This window comes from Vigna umbellata, chromosome 1 (assembly GCF_029865625.1).
Source record: "Vigna umbellata cultivar VRB3 chromosome 1, Vumbellata_1.0, whole genome shotgun sequence".
In the NCBI taxonomy this organism is placed as follows: domain Eukaryota; kingdom Viridiplantae; phylum Streptophyta; class Magnoliopsida; order Fabales; family Fabaceae; genus Vigna; species Vigna umbellata.
The window spans coordinates 93,297,207-93,316,547 of NC_142165.1; the positions used below are offsets into that span (position 1 = coordinate 93,297,207).

The following is a 19,341-nucleotide window of genomic DNA, read 5'->3' on the forward strand; positions in this document are numbered from 1 at the left end:
ACTTGATGGCACCAACTATGTTGAGTGGTCTTTGAACGCACAAAACAAGATCAGAGGCAGAAAACGTTGGGGTTACATCTCTGGAACAAAGGCTACATCAGAAAACAAAAAATCTGATGAATATGAAGCATGGGAAGATGAAAACTTCCTAGTCAAGTCTTGACTTTTGGACTCCATGACGAAATAAATTAGATCCCTCTTTATTCACTTAGCTACAACAAAGGACATCTAGGACACTATGCATCAAACATACTTTGTCAACCGGGATGTGTCCCGATCATATCAATTATATCGTGAGGTAATCTCTATTAAACAAAATGGAGGATTTGTTATTACATATTTTAGTAAATTGCAAAGATTATGGCTAGAGTATGATACTATCATGAATTGTACCATGGAATGTCCTAAAGATGTTGAGAAGTATAATAGGATGATTAATTCTCAACGAGTTTATGTTTTTTTGGCTGGCCTGGATACACATTTGGATGTCGTTTGTGGTCGTATCCTTGCTACCACTCCCCTTCCAAATGTTCAATTTGTTTATGCAACTGTTTGTGTTGAGGCAAATCGCCAAGAGGCTATGCTTGATAGTGAGTCTAGTATGGGAACTTCCTTTATTGTTAAGAAGTTTACTAAGAAAGGAATCCACAAGTGTAGCCACTACAATGGGGATAATCATGTCATGGAGACATGTTTTAAACTCCATGGCTATCCGAATTGGCATCCAAAAGGCAAAACTACTCCCAATGCCAAGGTAGAAGCTGCTTCCAAGAGTCATATTTCTACTATTGTTGGATTTGTGACCAAGTCAAGTATATCTAACTCTGATCTTAATTTTTCTGTTATTACTAGAGATAGTAATTGGATAATTGATTTAGGTGTTACTGATCATATGACATGTGATCCTCACAAATTTACTAATATTTTCCCTAATTGTTCTAAAACTGTTATTATTAATGTGAATGGGTCTCATCTCCAATTGAAGGTGTATGTATTATATCTCTTTCACCCTCCTTATCGATTCTTGATGTTTTATTTGTTCCTACATTGAACTGTAATGTTCTCTTTGTCACCAAATTAACCAAATCACATTCTTGTGTTGCCTCATTTTACCCAACCTGTTGTCTTTTTAAGAACATTCATTCCAAAGAGAAGATTGAAACTAGTAGAGAGAGAGAGAGAATGATTGTATTATCTTGAAAATGTTTCCCAACAAAATCATAAATGAGCGTTGGTTTGTCTTGCGAATGACCACATACACGATAAAAACAAAAAAGGAAATTTGGTTATGGCATAAACGATTGGGACATCCCTCTTTTGGTTATCTAGAAAAATTATTTCCATCATTATCTCATAAATGTAATATTTCTGATCTTTTTGTTAAATTTGTGTAATGACAAAAATTCATTGTGTTGTATTTCCTTTAAGCAATAAAAAAACTGATTTTCCTTTTTCATTAATTCACACAGATGTTTGGGACCTTGCCCCACAATCTACACATAATAGAAAAAAATGGTTTATCAGTTTTGTTGATAATTTTACTTGGATAACCTAAGTATATTTTCTTACACATAAAAGTGATGTGTGTTTGATGTGTTTCGTTCCTTCTATCATATGATAGTTACACAATTTAACACATATTAAAGTCATTCGATCAGACAATAGAGGATAATATTTTAAGACTGAATTAATAGAGTTTATGAACTCTAAAGACATCTTGCATCAAAGTACATGTCCTTATTCACCACAACAAAATGGAGTGGCTGAGAGGAAAAATAGACATATATTAGAGGTGACAAGATCACTTTTGATAGATGATAATGTCCCATCTCATTTATGGGGTGAGAGTGTGAGCTCTGTCGTTTATTTAATTAATCAAACCCCTTTCCAGTGTGCTGAACTTTCGAAGGCCTTTTGATGTGTTGTCTGATCATTGTATCCTTCCTTCTATAGTATATTTACCACCTCATATTTTTGGATGTGTTATATATGTTCATTTACACCCACATCAATGTATAAAGCTTGAAGAACGAGCTATCAAATGTGTTTTTGTTGGGTATGGATAAACTCAAAAAGGTTATCGTGCTTATTACCATCCACCATCAAAGAAATTTTATATCTCTATGGATGTGACATTTAATGAGTATGAACTTTTTTATGTTAATTCTCCACTTCAGGGAAGCAATGAAAGTGATGTGAATAATCATGATGTTAGTATGTTTGATATCTCAGATATAAAATTATATTGTGAAGATAAATTATTGTGTGAGGATCATTCTGTCGGAAGTGAGCCAATGCTAAATATGGACACTTCTTTTCTAGATAATACAGTGTCTTCTGATCATAACCAAGTGGCTAAATCTTCTCCACAAGTTCATCTTGACTCTTTAGAGGTACCTTCTGATCCTATCTCTGATAATACTAATTTAGATGAAACTGATTATGGAATTAATTCTTGTCTGCATGAGACCACCAGCACACCAAACACTAAGTCTATTATTGTTTAATACAATCTTCAACCTTGTTCTAACCATGGTCAACCTCCAGCTAAATATGAACTAGACCTCCAAGCCAAAGTTAAATATCCCATTAGTAAATATGTGTAATCTCACAGGTTATTCCAGTCATATGCATCATTTGTATCTCAATTATCTTCAACTTTATTCCTAGTAATATATAGGAAGCTTTGCAGATCCTAGATGGACCGAAGTAATGGCTGAGAAGATGACAGCTTTAGAAAAACACAACACTTGAGATCTCGTGTCCTTACCAAGAGAGAAGAAAACTATGGCTACAAATGGATATTTACAATTAAGCATAAAGTTGATGGAACTATTGAGAGGTATAAAGCACGACTTGTGACTGAAGGTTATACTCAGTCTTATGGTGTAAATTACCAAGAGACATTTGCACCGGTAGCCAAGCTCAACACTATGAGAATACTTCTATCGCTAGCTGCAAACCAACATTGGCCTCTTCTACAATTTGATGTGAAAAATGCTTTCCTACATAGAGAAATTTTAGAAGAAATTTATATGAATTCTCCAACAGGCATGACAAATTCAATTGGAATGAAGGTTTCCAAATTAAAGAATGTTCTATATGGATTAAAACAATCCCCAATAGCATGGTTAGGAAGGTTTAACTTTATGAAGATTTTTGGCTATAGAGCAAGTAACTCTTGATCACACCTTATTTTTTAAGAGAGGAAAAAGAAAAATTACAGGTTTGATTATATATGTAAATGTCATGATTATTACATAAAATGACCAAGATGAGATTTCTAGTTTACAACAATATCTTGCATATGAATTTGAGATGAAACAACTTGGAAACATTAATATTTTTTGGGTATTGAAGTAGTTAGATCAAAACATGGTATTTTCCTATGCCAAAGAAAATATACTATTGATTTATTATCGAAAACTGGACTGCTTAGGAGTAAACCAGTTGATACACCAATTGGAAAAAACATAAACTCTTTAAATGCTCAAATTCAGCAAGCATAGACAGAGGGAGATACCAAAGGCTGGTAGGAAAATTAATTTATTTATGTCATACATGTCCAGATATCACTTATGCAGTAAATATCGTTAGTCAATTTATGCATGACCCACAAAAGCTTCATATGGATGCTATTGAGAGGATTTTGAGATATTCGAAGTCCACTCTTGGGAAAGGAATCTTGTTCTCAAATCATGGGAACTTAAAGGTAGAATGATACACTAATGCAGATTAAGCAGGTTCAAAAGATGATAGAAAATATATCTCTAGATACTTTACTTTTGTACGAGGAAATCTTGTAACTTAGAAGAGTAAAAAACAGCTTGTAGTAGCAAAATCTAGTGTTGAAGTAGAATTCAAAGGTATAACACTAGGTGTATGTGAACTTTATTGGATAAAAAATGTGTTATCAGATTTGAGCTTTAAACCAAATGAAACTATGAGTTTGTACTATAACAATACGTCAACTATAGCAATTGCTCACAATCCTATGCAACATGATAGAACAAAACATATGGATATTGATAGACATTTAATCAAAGAGAAGCTTGAAGCTGAAATAATTTCATTTCTCTTTTGTAAGATCATAATTGTAATTGGTTGTTGTTCTCACTAAAGAAGTGTCAAGTAGAGTGTTTAATGAGTCTTTATTGAAGTTAAGAATATATGATATACATGCACCAACTTGAGTACATGTGTTAAGATATGTCAAATATTCTATTAAGGGATATTACACAATCAAATATTGTGTTGGTTATAATTTAAATATTATTATAATTTATGTAGATTTGTATACTTGTCATTTCTTTAATAAATTATATATATAGTACCATATATAAATTTTATTCAATCCTTTATCTTTCATCTCTCTCACTCTAACATTTTCTCTGTCATCTCTACTGAAGCCCCAATTGCAAAAATCAGAAACACTTGTCGTTAAACAATTTGCCTTTGTAAAGTGTTGAGTCATTGACATATTCACCTTCAGGCAAAGGTTCATTCAAGATCTCTTCAATTTCACCATCTTTACTAACTTCTATAATTTTATCATCTGCATATGTTGAATCATCATCTCTAAAAAAACCCTCTAGGCCAATTACCAATTCTTTCGGATGTCACTATACTTATGAAAATTAAATAAAATTATATACGACAAAAATTATAAAATGAAAACTCATTATAAAATCATTTTTTGTAAGAAATTGTTTAACATAGAGTGTTTCTGATTTTTTCCAAGCCAATTACCAATTCCTTTGATGTCATTATGCTTGTGAAAATTAGATAAAATTAGATAAGACAAATTATAAAATGAAAATTCATTATAAAATTATTTTTTTTATAAGAAATTGTTTAAGAGTAAGTATTTCTGATTTTTTCCAAGTCAATTACCAATTCTTGTGAAAATTGGATAAAAATAGATAAGACAAAAATTATAAAATAATTTTTTTTTAAGATTGTTTCATAGTCAGGGTTTCTGATTTTTTTCAATTGGGTTACCATAGGATGACAAAGAAAATGTTTGAATGAGAGAGATGAAAGAGAAATGCTTGAGAGGAATGAGGAAGATGAGCAAGGATTTAGGGTTTCTTTTTTTTTTTTTAGTTTTGATAATGAAAATTATTAAAATATCCTTAATCTTAAGACTTAGAATCTATGATATATAAGGATATTTTTGTCTACTAAAACTCAGTACACATTGCTAAAATGTACCAACTGAAAAAAGAGGCATGCGCCCGTTAGCAAACCTATATATATATATATATATATTACTATCCTCTAGAATAATATATAAGCAGAATTATTGTTTAAACCTTATATTATAATAATAAATTCAACTTTTTTTTTCACAAACTTAACAAATATTGGACTAAGTATTACACTACGTGTAGACGTTTTTAAGTGTAAATACTGATGATAGAGTGAAACCTTGTGAGGTGTTGGTGGTATTTAGCCTTGGGAGGAAGAGCACTACCATGCACTTTCCAATTTTCATTTACAACTCTAAAATGTCATAGATACTCTTTTTTTATTACCTAGGTTCAAAATTTGAAAAAGAAATTTTACTTAATCATTCAAATATTGATTAAAACTTTTTTAGTTTAATTTTTATTTTAATTTAATAATAAAAAATATTTTTTCAATATAATAAATATTTTATTAATTTAATATATATTAATATTTTAGTTTATAAAATATGATTTATTAGAAAAGATAAATAAAACATATTATAAAATTGAAAACTAAAAAATATAAAAAAATATGTTAACTGTATTTGTAGATAGGGTTAAATAATTCAAATTAAATATGTTAATTGTTTATAAATATGGTTAACATATAAATAATTCCAATTAAATATGTTAATCATAATTTTAAATACTGTTAATATATTTTTTTTAATTTTATAATATTTTTAATAAATAATATTTTATAAATTAAAATATTAATATATTTAATTATGTGAAAAATATTAAGTTAATTAAACTTTTATTAAATTAAAACAATTTTTTTTTAATTTAATACTTTTTAATTCTGCTTTTAATTTAAAAATATTTTTTTTTTATTTTTTAATATGTTTTATTATTTTTATTTTTATTAAATAAAAAATAAACTAAATAAAAATTTAAAAAAATAAAAATCTTACTCGGTTTTTAAAGGTTAAGATTTATATGGTTTTTAAAATTTTATATATTTTATTTATTTTAATATTATTATTATAACCAATGTTATTACTATTATTATTAATATTATTATTATTACTAATAATAATAATTTATTATTATTATTATTATATAAAAAAGTAAACTAAAAATAAAAATTTAATTGACATTTAAGTATCAGTAAATTTTTTAACTGATTTTACTAGAAAAAATATTTATATTTTGAAAGTGTTGATTGAAAATTGGAAGATGAAAGAAAACTGTTCCAAGAGAAGTTGTGGACCCTCATCAAGAAAGTCTTCCTTTTTGTTGGATTAAGGTTTAATCAAAGTTTGCCCTTTCTTGATTCAGATGTAATAGAAGGAACAAGAAGAATCATGCAAGGAGGTTAGTAATTATATCAATAACCACACTCCTCACTTGTAAACACTATCTCTATGTATTCTCTATCAACGTTTTAATTGCTGTATACACTGTATTTTGAACATCGGATACGTTCAGGCTGATCCCATAAACCAATAGGTGCATCATCAGTCTGCAATATATGTTCAATACGACGACCTGCCCAACATGTTCGCACACCCTTCAATGTTTTCAAATTTATCTTCAAATTCAGATTCAGGTTATTCATGGTGCATTCAATTGGGTGAGACCACCTCAATATTATCCACAACAACAATTTCCCTTTTGTAATTCTTAAATTTCGCAAAACCTTAATTAGACCACAGTAAAAATAATTTTTTCTCAATTCGGCTTAATGTGGATAAACGTCAAAATATTCTTTATCTCCAAAACTTTTTTATTATATGTAATAAATTTTTATATACACTTAATATATATATATATATATACTTTTAAATTATCATTATTTCTATCATGCTTTTATTTAATATACTCAAATATTAAAACATAAAAATTGTATACATATTTAATGTTTGGAATAATATAAAAATAAATATGTTAATAGTTAAGTAAGACTAAAAAGAAAAGTAGGATTATTATTATATATATCATGGGAATATATTATAAGACCATTTTAAAGAAATTAGAAGGTGGAGCCTTGGGAAGTATTGGTAGTATTCAGCTTGGGAGGAGTTGTGGACCATCATCATCAACAAGGTCTTCTCCTTGGATTAAGGTTTAGTAATGGGTTGTCTTCAGACTTAATAGAAGGCACGGCATGCAACAAGGTTAGTAGTTATATCAATAATCACACTTCTCACACTAGTATTTTAATAGCTGACATTTCACGTATACACAAATTTTGAACGCATCTAAATTTGTCTGTGTCCCATAAACGAATAGGTGCATCATCAGTCTGCGATCCATTTATGTTCAATGCGAACAGGCTACCGAACATGTTTGCACACTCTTCAATGTTTTCAAATTTATATTCTGGTTCAGGTTATTTAGGGTGAATTCAATAGTATCGATGATAACAATTTACCAATTTCCCAAAACCTTTTGTAATTCTGAGTTCCAATTTCCCAAAACCTTAGTTGACAACCGTAAAACAATTTTTTTTCAATTGGGGCAACACGGATAAACATCAAAATATTCTTTAACTTAATGTAATTAAAACTTTTCTTATGCACTCACACTTAATGAAAAATTTTGTTTGGGACCCTTTAATGGAAAATGGTTAAATACTATATTAGTTGTAATTATATAAATATGTTTATATAGTTTGAGTTCATACTCTAGTTTAGTTGTATAAAAGATACCTTATTTATTACTTTTCTAAAAGGATATTTGTGTAAAAGTTGATGAACTTTATTTTGTAAAAATTACGAGGTCTTATACCTGTCTACCAGATAATTAATAACTAAATGCGAAATTCATTTTAACCATCATGTTCATGATATGTTCATGTAACATTACCTTATAATTAAGAAAAAAATTACATGTATTGTTTGTTAATAACTAATATTAAATATTTACTTTAATGCATAAATATTGTTTTCTAATAAAAAAATATCACAATTAAACTCTTACAACACTTCATAAGTGTTTTCAAAAAAGATACTTAATATAATTGAGAAAAATATGAAACTAATATTTAATTAAATAAATGTTTATGTATATTGAGATAATTTATAAAAAATAAAATTTAATCATTCAATATTAATATACATTGATATTAATAAATTGAAGTAGGCATTTATGTAATTTGATGTATAATGGGTACCATGTTTTGATTTCAAAATTGAAAAATTCAATTGAAATTAAATTTAATCATTATCATTTAAAAATTAAGAGATTAGATATAAAATAAAGACTTCAATTAATTAATTTGAAATCTCTTTTTTAATAAAAAATAGAATTATTTTGCTTAAAATAAAATCTCCAGCATGTATGTTCATTAAGTAAAAAAAAATTAATGTAAGAAATTGAATAATAGTTGTAACTATAATCATGTGCCACCACAGTCACTTAAATAAGATCAAACAAACAAAGAAGGTAAACTAGTCATAATTATAAAAATTAACAATGGGATTAGTTGAAGCTAATGTCAGTGATATAAGAAGTAATTCAATGATTAATATTCAGCATAGTTTGAAGCTAGGGAGATGTGTTATTTCGAAATGTGTGATGAGGTGGCGACGTATTCACTCCCTCGAGCAAGGGTTCTGTTCAGTCACTCATGCATGCATTATATTTTGTTCAGAAGCACAGGAAACCTTGCAATGATGTTGGTCATCTTGCTGCGTTCCTCTGTCACGTGATGTTATTGCTTTGAGATGCTAAAAACGCCTTATCGATCATGCCCTGAGTCATGACATTGTCCGGTCCCTATCCTTCACCTTTGCACTCAACTACAAGGATTTTTTTACAGCATTTCACTTTTATACTCAAGACCTTTTTATGTAACAAGAGTATATCATATCAATAAGAGTAACACTGGATCAAAGTATAGTTTAAAAAACTTGCAAAGTCATTGTAAGATCAGTCAGAGAGCTAAAAGTGTCTAACTACTAAACAATAATAAAAAAAAATGAGTCAGTAGATTTGGATGCCAATGTTTCAGTAAATTTCTAAATTCATAATAAGGTAAGGGAAAATGAAGAATTTAATTATATCATTTAATATTTCGGTTCCATCACTAGAAGCAACGCTGGTCATTGGCGGTTATATCATTTGCGTACAATTCCTGATGATCCAGACAATGAAATACTTAGTCAAATTATGGTTCCAATAGCAGTTATCTTTTGAATAAGTCTACCATAATATTAGGAATAGTTGGTCAGTGTCATATACTTTTACAGTTTCTTTTCAGTTTTTATTCTAATGTAAGGTTATTTAATAGCCAGTTTTATGTTTCCTTGTATGTTTATCTCTTGCATATTCTCTGAGATTCAAACAGAAATAGTCTGTGGCAAGCTTGACTACATAGCAGCTACTTCTTTTTTCTAAGATCATTTGCATGTGTTTTCTCCCATTAACTCCTTAGAATTAATGCAGCTTCCCTGCATACATTGAATATCAAGACTAAATTGATTTTAAAGCTAAATATTTTATGTGATTGAAGATCCACTAGTTTTAAACTATTTATCATATCTCATTGTAAGAAAGTAGTCACACTTAGTAGAATTTTCCCCTTAATCTGATATGCTAGTATGGCATTGTCCATTAGTACTTGTGACACACATATAGGATGATAATTAGAGTTTAAAGGAAACTAAAATATACACAAGAATAGGTTCTCATTTCTCAATGATCTTTAGAAAAACAAGGAATTAGATAACTAACATCCAAAGGTAGTTGAACCTCCATAGCAAAAAGAAAGATCTCCTCAGACAAGTGAAATTTCACAATCTACAAAGAAGGGTCAATTGTTAAAATAATTTAAGTCACGAAGAACAAGAGAAAGTTCTTTTTAGAAAAATATTATGCACACATACTTCATTCAATCATGATCATTTGACTTAATAAAATTTAATTATAGTACCTGACACTAAGCAATTCATGCAGCAATATCCCTAAAACATGGTTAAGATGCAACATTTGCTTGAAATGAACTTTCAATTTAAAAATGTTTGTTTTCAAGGCTAATAAATCTCTCCAGAGTAGCTGGTGTGCTGACAAAACACACAAATTTACAAATACACCCTACCTCAAAATGAAAGAGAGAAAACAAAAATCAAAGTGAGCAAAATCAACTTCATAAATTCTAAATAGGATGAATATGGATGTTGAATGGAAAAGCAAATGATCACTACAAAAATTATTGAAATTACCAATTAAATTTTATCAACGAAAAAAATTCATCGATAAGTTTGAATTATTGACGGATTTTACTAATAAATTTTTAAAATTTTAATTACTAATAGATTTGTGCGTTGGTAATACATATTTCATTTGTCGACGAAAAAATCTATCGATACATTCATCAATAATACATATTTTATTCATTGACGAAAAAATTTGTCAATAATCTATATTTTATTTATCTACGAAAAAATTCATCAGTAGAAAGAACAGTAAATTTTTCGTCATTCTTTCTCTCTCTATGAACCACACATTATATTTTGTTTCATCTCTCTTATTGCAGACTTATTTCTCTTCTTGTTCCACAACCTCAAACCCCATTTCTCATTCTCTCATCTTCCCCATTTCCCTTATCTCAACTTAAACATTACAGTTATAGGTCCTTTGACGTGCCTACATCTTTGTTAAGCCAAGTTGTCATTTTCATTTCCACGAACGCCTTCGAGCTTGGATTTTCCACTTCATTTTCTTCTTCTCTAACACATGCAAGGGATGGGTAATGCTTCTATTCTTCCTTTTTCATGCAAGGGCGCATCCAAGCCATGTCCATTGTCGTCGTGCAATGCACTACCACCACCGTGCATCGTTGTTGGCCAGTGATGGATTTGAAGCCAGCCAAATCCCTTATTCTCTTCTCTTTATTTTATCTCTTTTTGATTTGTGTTTGTGGTGAAGTAATTTTCTAGGTTGGCTATAATTTTGTATAGGTTATGAAATTGTGTTAATTTTTATGAAATTGTTGTAATGACAATTGAATGATAATAAAATTGTAGAACGAAACAAGGTGGGATAATAAATAAAAAGGGAATGATGAAATTTTGTACAGGTTATGAAATTGTATGAATATGTATATTCGTTTGTAATGTGTTAATTTTTCTAGATTGGAAAAAGTAAGGGAAAGAAAAAAAGGAGAAAAGAAGAAGAAGATGAATCAGATCCCACTATCGATGGATTTTTGTTGCATCAATGATGTTGCCACATATTTTAAAACTAGACAAGTCATTCAAATTGACTAAAGTAGACAATACGTGGTTAGCGTTTTAAATGTTGTGAACAAAATATCAAATTGAATCATTTTTACAAAAAATGAGACCACATTGAACAATTAAAAAATAGAAAAACCACTTTAAACAAAACTAGCAAATAAGGAAACTAAAATAAATATTAAACAATAAAATAATAAAAATTAATTATGATTTTATTTATTGAATCGTTAAAGAAAAATAAAACTTAATTATATTTTTAAGTGAAAACGGCTGAAAGTTAATAGATATTTTTGAAACTGTCAAACAAATATCTTCTATATTACATTATTTTTATAGTAATAACTTGATAAATATTTTCTTATAATACATTACTAATTATAAATTATAATTAGAGGAGATTTTTATGGTTATGGTAAGATACAAAATTTATATTGTAAATATTTATAATAATATATATTATATATCATATTTATTGTATAAAGATAACAACTGATATAATTAGTATAAAACTAAATGTCAATATTTATGTATTGATATTTAATGTACATAATGTATTTAGTCTAAAAGTAAATTTATCAACAATAGTAATAATAAAAATTTAACTATTAATAGTTTAATCAATTTCCTACATTTTTAATTCTTTATTGTTACTAAAAAAAAGTTATATTTAACTGTTCACGATAAGATTAGACAAAATAGAGTTCAATTTTAATTTGTGGTGAATGTAAGTATTTATATGCTCAATTTATTATTTTAAGTTTTTGTTTTTATAAAGAATATTAGTAAATTCACCTTTCATAATAATATATATGTGAAAAAAATATCTTACATTTGCAAAATCATTAAATGTATATTAGGATGATAATTGAATTTATATAGACACCGCAAATGATTTTAACTTTTTTTAATTTTATTGCAATAAGATTATTAGTTTATAAAAATTACTTTAAAAATTCATGATAATTAGAAATATTAAAAATAAAATATTCTTTTTTCTTGTATTTTATATAATTTCATTAACAAGAATTTTATAGATAAGAATGATATTAAAATTATTATATAGATAAGAATGAGATGGATGACTGTGTGATATAGACAAAATCTATCAATGCCTAATTAATGAAATAATTAAACAATGAAATAATGAAAATAAATATAATGACGGTTACATGTTGTTTGAGAGTTTCAAGTCAAACAAAAATAATCTATGCCTACTTTGGCTCTCTCTCTTTCTTTCTCTTTCTTCCATCTATAAAAGCACATACTCACTCACCTAATATTGCATAATCATAGCATTCTCTTCTTCACTTTAGTTGAGTGACACTTGACTCATTCAGTGACTCACATCTCTCTTTTGCATTCTCTCCTTTGCAACCATGAATGCTTTAGCCGCCACCAACCGCAACTTTCAACGTGCAGCTCGCATTCTCGGCTTGGATTCCAAGCTTGAGAAGAGTCTTCTCATACCCTTCAGAGAAATCAAGGTAGTCAACCTTCCTATGCTTCCTTTTATGGATTTTCACTCATTTTGTTTGCATGGCTTTCATTTCTTACTCACCTGATAAAAAAAGTGGTGATATTTTCATTTTATTGTTTGTGGGATGTGTGAAGAATATCTGGAGAAGAATTTACCTGTGGTTTGCTTCTGATCTTTTCAGGTTGAATGCACCATCCCGAAAGATGATGGAACTCTGGTTTCCTATGTGGGATTCAGAATCCAACATGATAATGCTCGTGGTCCAATGAAAGGAGGGATTAGATATCATCCAGAGGTTGAATATATCATGTTGTTTTTGTGTTTTCTCAGTATTTTGAATTTGATTTTGTGTTAATTGAACTCTTGATATTGTGATTTATCTTTTAAGTGTGCAATTTGGCTCAAATTATTTCATTTGAGTCCACACTGATATGATTATTTTTTTACCATATTTGTTTTGAACTGCTCTGTTCTATTATAATTATTATTTTTGTGCAAGTGATGATATAAATTGTGAACTGTTGTCATTTCCTCTCTATAGCTTAATACCGGTTGCAAATCATTATTAAAATTTTATGTTTCCAATTATTTAGTGTTGAGGATTAATTGACTGTGTTGATCATTGATTGATGCATACAGAATCATTATTGCACCTGAAATTCCAAAAGGGAGTTTCACTCAATCCTTTCACTCAATCCAATCACGAGATCCACACGGAATTCAATTTGCATGTTGAATGTGACCTTTCTTATGTAGATCTGCGGAATCCAATCACAATATACATGCTACATTCTTCTGTTTGCTAATGTTGTGTTCCTAAATCCACATGCTTCTTGAATTGCCCTTATCTCATAATGAAATTACATAAATGCCTTTGAAAATTTACTTTCCTATCTGATCTTCTAAATTCAATCATGGAATAGATGTTGCATCTTCTTTTTCATTTTATTACTTACCTAAGTATGTAAATGTAACATGATATTATAGTTGTTTCTGAGATGATTTTCGTCCATCACAGCAGAACAAAATTTTTGGAATACTACATAAACCATTCTAACTATGTTGCTTAATAGTGCTTCAACTATAATGGGTTAACTTCACCATAGTTCTGATCTACACTTTGCTAGACTAAAAGAGATGGCTGATTTACACAGTTATTTTCATGATCATTTATCATTTTTTCATTTCTATGTCAGGTTGACCCAGATGAAGTGAATGCTCTAGCTCAGTTGATGACATGGAAGACAGCTGTTGCAGACATTCCCTACGGAGGAGCAAAAGGTGGGATTGGCTGCAACCCTAGAGATCTGAGTATTAGTGAGTTAGAACGTCTTACTCGGGTTTTCACTCAGAAGATTCATGATCTCATCGGTGTTCAAAGGGATGTTCCTGCCCCAGATATGGGAACTAATGCCCAGGTACTGATAGTAGCATTTTTATTAATGATTGTATTTTATAGTTTCATATATCTCTAATTATTTCACTGAAACAGACTATGGCATGGATTCTTGATGAGTATTCAAAGTTTCATGGTCATTCACCAGCTGTTGTGACTGGGAAGCCTATTGTAAGTCTCAAATGCACAATACCCTTAGGAACTGTTAATAAATTTGACATTAGAGTTATCCAGAAATTTACTTTGAATGTTAATGTCATTTTTCTTTAGGATCTTGGAGGATCATTGGGAAGGGAGGCTGCCACAGGTCTTGGAGTAGTTTTTGCAACTGAAGCCTTGTTTGCTGAATATGGGAAGTCCATTGCTGATCACACATTTGTTATCCAGGTAATAATTTCTACTACCATCATGGTATGATGATATAGTGTGTACATATGAATCTCAGTTTCAACATCTATTTGATTTTAATCACACCAGGGGTTTGGAAATGTGGGCACATGGGCTGCTAAGTCTATTTATGAGAGAGGAGGAAAGGTGATTGCTATCAGTGATATCAGTGGTGCTATCAAAAACACAAATGGAATAGACATCCCTGCTCTGTTGAAATATAAGGATGAGGGCAATGGAACCCTGAAGGACTTTCCAGGTGCGGAAGTGATGGATCCAAATGAGTTGCTTGTTCACGAATGCGACGTGCTTATCCCTTGTGCATTGGGAGGAGTTCTAAATAGGTATGAATTTCTATGTTTGTATGCTTGTGTTTGTTTTGACACTGATCCATTAAACTTTTTCCAAATGCACTCTAAACGGGAGATTTTGACTAGAATCATCTTATTTAGATATTTCTTTACTATTGTTTTTAACAACAACTTAATTTTAGTATATTATTTTTGAAGGGAAAATGCTTCTGACGTGAAGGCTAAATTTATAATAGAAGCAGCAAACCATCCCACTGACCCTGAAGCGGATGAGGTAAGTTGATTGCCCTCAGGCTATATACATATGTGATAATGTAAAGATATAATGAGTGATTTTCTTTTTGCAGATTTTGTCTAAGAAAGGAGTCATCATATTACCTGACATCTATGCCAATGCTGGTGGAGTGACTGTGAGTTACTTTGAATGGGTTCAGGTAGATAGAATCAACTAAGTTTAAGTTTTTTTTTTTGTGTTGACTGCGTTTTACTGTTTAACTTATTCTGATTCTGTGCTGCTTGCAGAATATTCAAGGTTTCATGTGGGATGAGGAAAAGGTGAATCATGAGTTGAAGAAATACATGACCAGATCTTTCCAAGACATCAAGGCAATGTGCAAGATTCATAACTGTGACTTGCGAATGGGAGCCTTCACTCTTGGAGTGAACCGTGTTGCTCGTGCTACTCTTCTCAGAGGTTGGGAAGCTTAGGTTCTGAACCTGCAAGAGTAGGATTTATATGGCTGTGACTTCTTTAATCTAGGTTTAGTCTAGGTTTAGTTAGTCAAGTAAAAGGCATTAGAGACTTGCCAATAAAACATTATTCTCGCCATTTGGTCTGTCCAATGTGTATGGTTCTTGTCATTTGGTGTTTGATAATGCCATAGTTACAGCCATATTTGTTTCAAATGTTCTAGTTGTTCTAGTTTGATGTATTAGTGGATTGCAGTTTTTTAGTCTATTGCTTTTTATTTTGAAATCTTAGTCATGGGCTCATCTTCCTTTACTAAAAAAGAATCTTCATTAAAAAAAAAAAATCTAATAAATAATCTCCATAAAACCCATTGTCGGAAAAATACCAATCTAATAAAATGACAATACTAAACTAATAGCATAATAGATTTCTTAGAATTGAGAGGTTATAGTTGCATCAAGACAGTCTGGTATATGTCAAGTCATACTACATTCTTGAAAAAATTTATTTTGATATGAGTTGTACAGATAAGTTGCTTTAACTTAGAAATTCACTTATAAATCCAATTTGTTTATATTAAAAACTCTTCAATTTTGGCAACTCATATGTAAGACTTACTCTAAGTAACATTTTTTATTTTAAAACAAATCTTATTAGAGACGATCATTGTTCTTATCTCTAACTTTCATTAAAGGAAGATCACCACTAAGACCGAAAGAAAACGTTTTTTGACAACAAAAGTTTGCCAACTTTTTAACAATTACACGTGACCCATTTTCATTTCGGTTGTAAAAGGTTATAAAAAAGTTTCTTTTTGGCGTAGAGGGCGTATTTGGAGAGAAATTTCAGATTGTCCTATTCTTGCTTTCATTTCGGATTTCCCTCTTCTTCCTTTTTGGTTGTCTTCCTTTTTGGTTTTGCAGTTTTCGCACTCTTTTCACTCTCTCTGCATTGCTTTGACTCTCTTTAGACGATGCTCTCAGTGTGTTTGCTCCATTGGTTGCAAAATTTGGTTGTCAATATATCGGGATCTCTTTAAAAAACAATGATACAGTGGTCTCTATCTCGAGCTTCCATTCAGAATATTATTATGGCAAGTTTGGTTCAGTGATGGAACGATCTTTTCAGAGACGGAAATGTTCGGTAAGTTTCACGTCAACCTTTGTATACGTATCAATACCTGGGAAAGATGGGCTTCGCAAATTCATGTTAGTTATCTCAATCGAGATTGCAACAAAAATGAAACTGAAAAAATGGTAAAAACAAAAAATAGAATTGCCACAAAGTCGTATTAATTTTGGAAGTTGAGGGATCTTGAAATAAGAAAAAGACAATTCCCGCATTGCAAACAGACAAACTATCTAGGCCATTTGAAGCTAGGACGAGAGAAGGATTTGAACTACAATGTCTAATTCATATCCATGTCTTTTTTGTACTAGAAAGAGTAATAGAAACTGTATTAAGAGACATATAGAGGGAGAACTACAAAACAGCAATTCCACTACTCATTCTTTGGAGTGCTTGAATTTTCGTCCTGCCAAGTTGCTTGCCATTGCTTGTCATATAAAGTAGTCTCATCCAATAGCTTCTTAAGGTTTTCAAGGTCCTCATTCTTTCGGATCAGAAGAACTCCGACCACAGCCACGAACAGCAGAGTTTTGCAAAAGAAGTTTCCCATTTGATCCACTAGGCCTACTCCTGTCAAGCTATCAACCAGATATGCCATAAAGAATCCTATCATGGCAGCACGACCTGCACGATACTCAAAAGAAGAAGAAAAAAATTAACATTGAAGGTTCTGTTAGTTTTTATTTGTCTCTTATGACATAAAAAATTATTCTTTAATTTCATTCTGGAATGCAAATCAAAACTGACCATTGAGTAGTTCAGCTTCAGGGAGATGGAACCTTTTCATCCATGCCCACCAGGGTATGATGGAGGTGTCAAAAACTACAGGATTTTCATTGCTGGATGATTCCGGATTATCCTCAAGCCATTTCCTCCTTCTAGCCTCTGAAAATAATTACACCCTGGGATGAAATACAGGCTGATGTATTTTTTAAGGGGAAAAAAATGAAACCAACAAGATATGAATCTGATCCAACATCAACTATGTGTTAGCCCTCTGTCAAATAAACACAAAATGAACCATACTCTGTCAATTGGAATATATCAGGAATGACATTGGAAACAGACCCATCTACTCCATTTTATTAGCAAACTGATTTCAATTGGGGTATAGAAATGTCACACTCTTCAAGCCACATTTAATTTGATAAAGGCTTTTCACCATGACAATCACAGAAAAAAGAATTTATCATTCAAGAATAGCTAGAGTCCGAGCACATCTATGTGATCACAAGTTACACCATACTGGAACACATCTACAATCTAAAAGCCGTAAAAAGGTATATCTTTTTTTCTTGTCAACAAGATTTGTAGCAATTAACAACAATGCCTCTGCAAAATGGTTACTTTAAATTATGAAGAAGAAGAAACAGATATGTATGAAGCTATAAGGGTTACAGGCATCAACCAAAACTTAATTTAATGGAAAGAAAAATTAAAAGCATCACCATTACCAGCACAATGAGCAAGGGATAATAAAATTACCAGCATCAATTACAGCATCCCAATCGGTGGTGCCATTTTTCTGAAACTGCTTCAAGTCCCATGTTCCAGAAACCCATCTTGGATCCACGAAACCACTTTGAACTTTCACCTCCTCACTCTGAACCGCAACAGCAGCAGCAGCAGCCCCATTGGTTCCAACAGAACTGTTCTCGAGCGGCGGGGGAGAAGACTCCGGTGCGGCATGCTCCGGCGGCGGCTCGACGGCAGTCCCGACACCGTTCTCAGCAGCAGCCGCCTTCAAAGGAGAGATAGGAAGGGTCCTGGACCTGAGAGAGAATAAAAAGTTGGTCTTGTGGAAGAGACGGGGTTTGGATTGCAACGAAGGAGTGGCTGGGAAATGGGTGAGAGGGGAAAAGGAAGCCATGGTGGTTGACATGCTTTGCATCTGCATTAATTTGGTTGGTATGTGAGTGTGAATTTGTGTGTGTGTGTGGTGGAGGAAATATCAGAACATGGTGGTTGAGTGAGTTGATGAGTGGGTGGGTTTGAGTTTCTATTTCCGGCTGGGGCAATCCTCAGCCTTAGAAAGTATGGGCAAAGCACACACAAAAGCCACAAGGGGGAAGTACTGAAGTGAAAAAGGAAAAGGTACAGTCTGAAGGCCTCGCAACTCCTTTGTCCTTAGTCCATTCTCATCAATCCCTTATCCAATCATCTCCCAGCACCCAAAATCTATGGATTACACCATCTTCAAACTTACAAAATGGCCCATCTAGTATACCACAGGAATGCTCAATTAACCTATGTTGGACTTGGATTTCAGAACAGTAACGATTTTAGGTGAGTAAATATTCATAGATTTTGAGGATGTTTGGAATTTTATGAAATAAATCTTGTAGAAGCTTAAGAAAATTTATAGAAAATAGTACTTACCTGGATTGAATTGAGTTGAAATTGATTAGTCGTAAAATTTAAGGTGATTCAGTCAATTAATAGGTAAATCTGATGCCGATAAAGATGATAACAAATGATTATGGAGAGAATCGATTTTGTATAGTAATTTAAAGGTTTTTTAATATTGGTATAGAT

The 19,341-nt window shown here is 31.0% G+C and overlaps 2 protein-coding genes across 2 annotated transcripts; one reads left to right on the forward strand and one right to left on the reverse strand.

Annotated features, from left to right (window-relative positions):
* Positions 1 to 12,687: 12,687 nt before the first annotated feature.
* LOC124848084 (glutamate dehydrogenase 2) lies at positions 12,688 to 15,968 on the forward strand. The gene is made up of 9 exons (XM_047325700.2): positions 12,688 to 12,900; positions 13,075 to 13,188; positions 14,090 to 14,311; positions 14,386 to 14,460; positions 14,560 to 14,676; positions 14,767 to 15,020; positions 15,186 to 15,261; positions 15,335 to 15,421; positions 15,510 to 15,968. Exons 1-9 carry the CDS (start codon positions 12,793 to 12,795, stop codon positions 15,693 to 15,695), a joined length of 1,239 nt encoding a protein of 412 aa, XP_047181656.1. The 5' UTR covers positions 12,688 to 12,792; the 3' UTR covers positions 15,696 to 15,968.
* A 964-nt stretch (positions 15,969 to 16,932) lies between these two features.
* On the reverse strand, positions 16,933 to 18,904 carry LOC124848082 (light-harvesting complex-like protein 3 isotype 2, chloroplastic). The gene is made up of 3 exons (XM_047325697.2): positions 18,292 to 18,904; positions 17,554 to 17,691; positions 16,933 to 17,430 (listed from the first exon to the last, which is right to left on the reverse strand). The coding sequence occupies exons 1-3, from the start codon at positions 18,701 to 18,703 to the stop codon at positions 17,180 to 17,182; spliced, it is 801 nt and encodes a 266-aa protein (XP_047181653.1). The 5' UTR covers positions 18,704 to 18,904; the 3' UTR covers positions 16,933 to 17,179.
* Between the last annotated feature and the right edge of the window lie 437 nt (positions 18,905 to 19,341).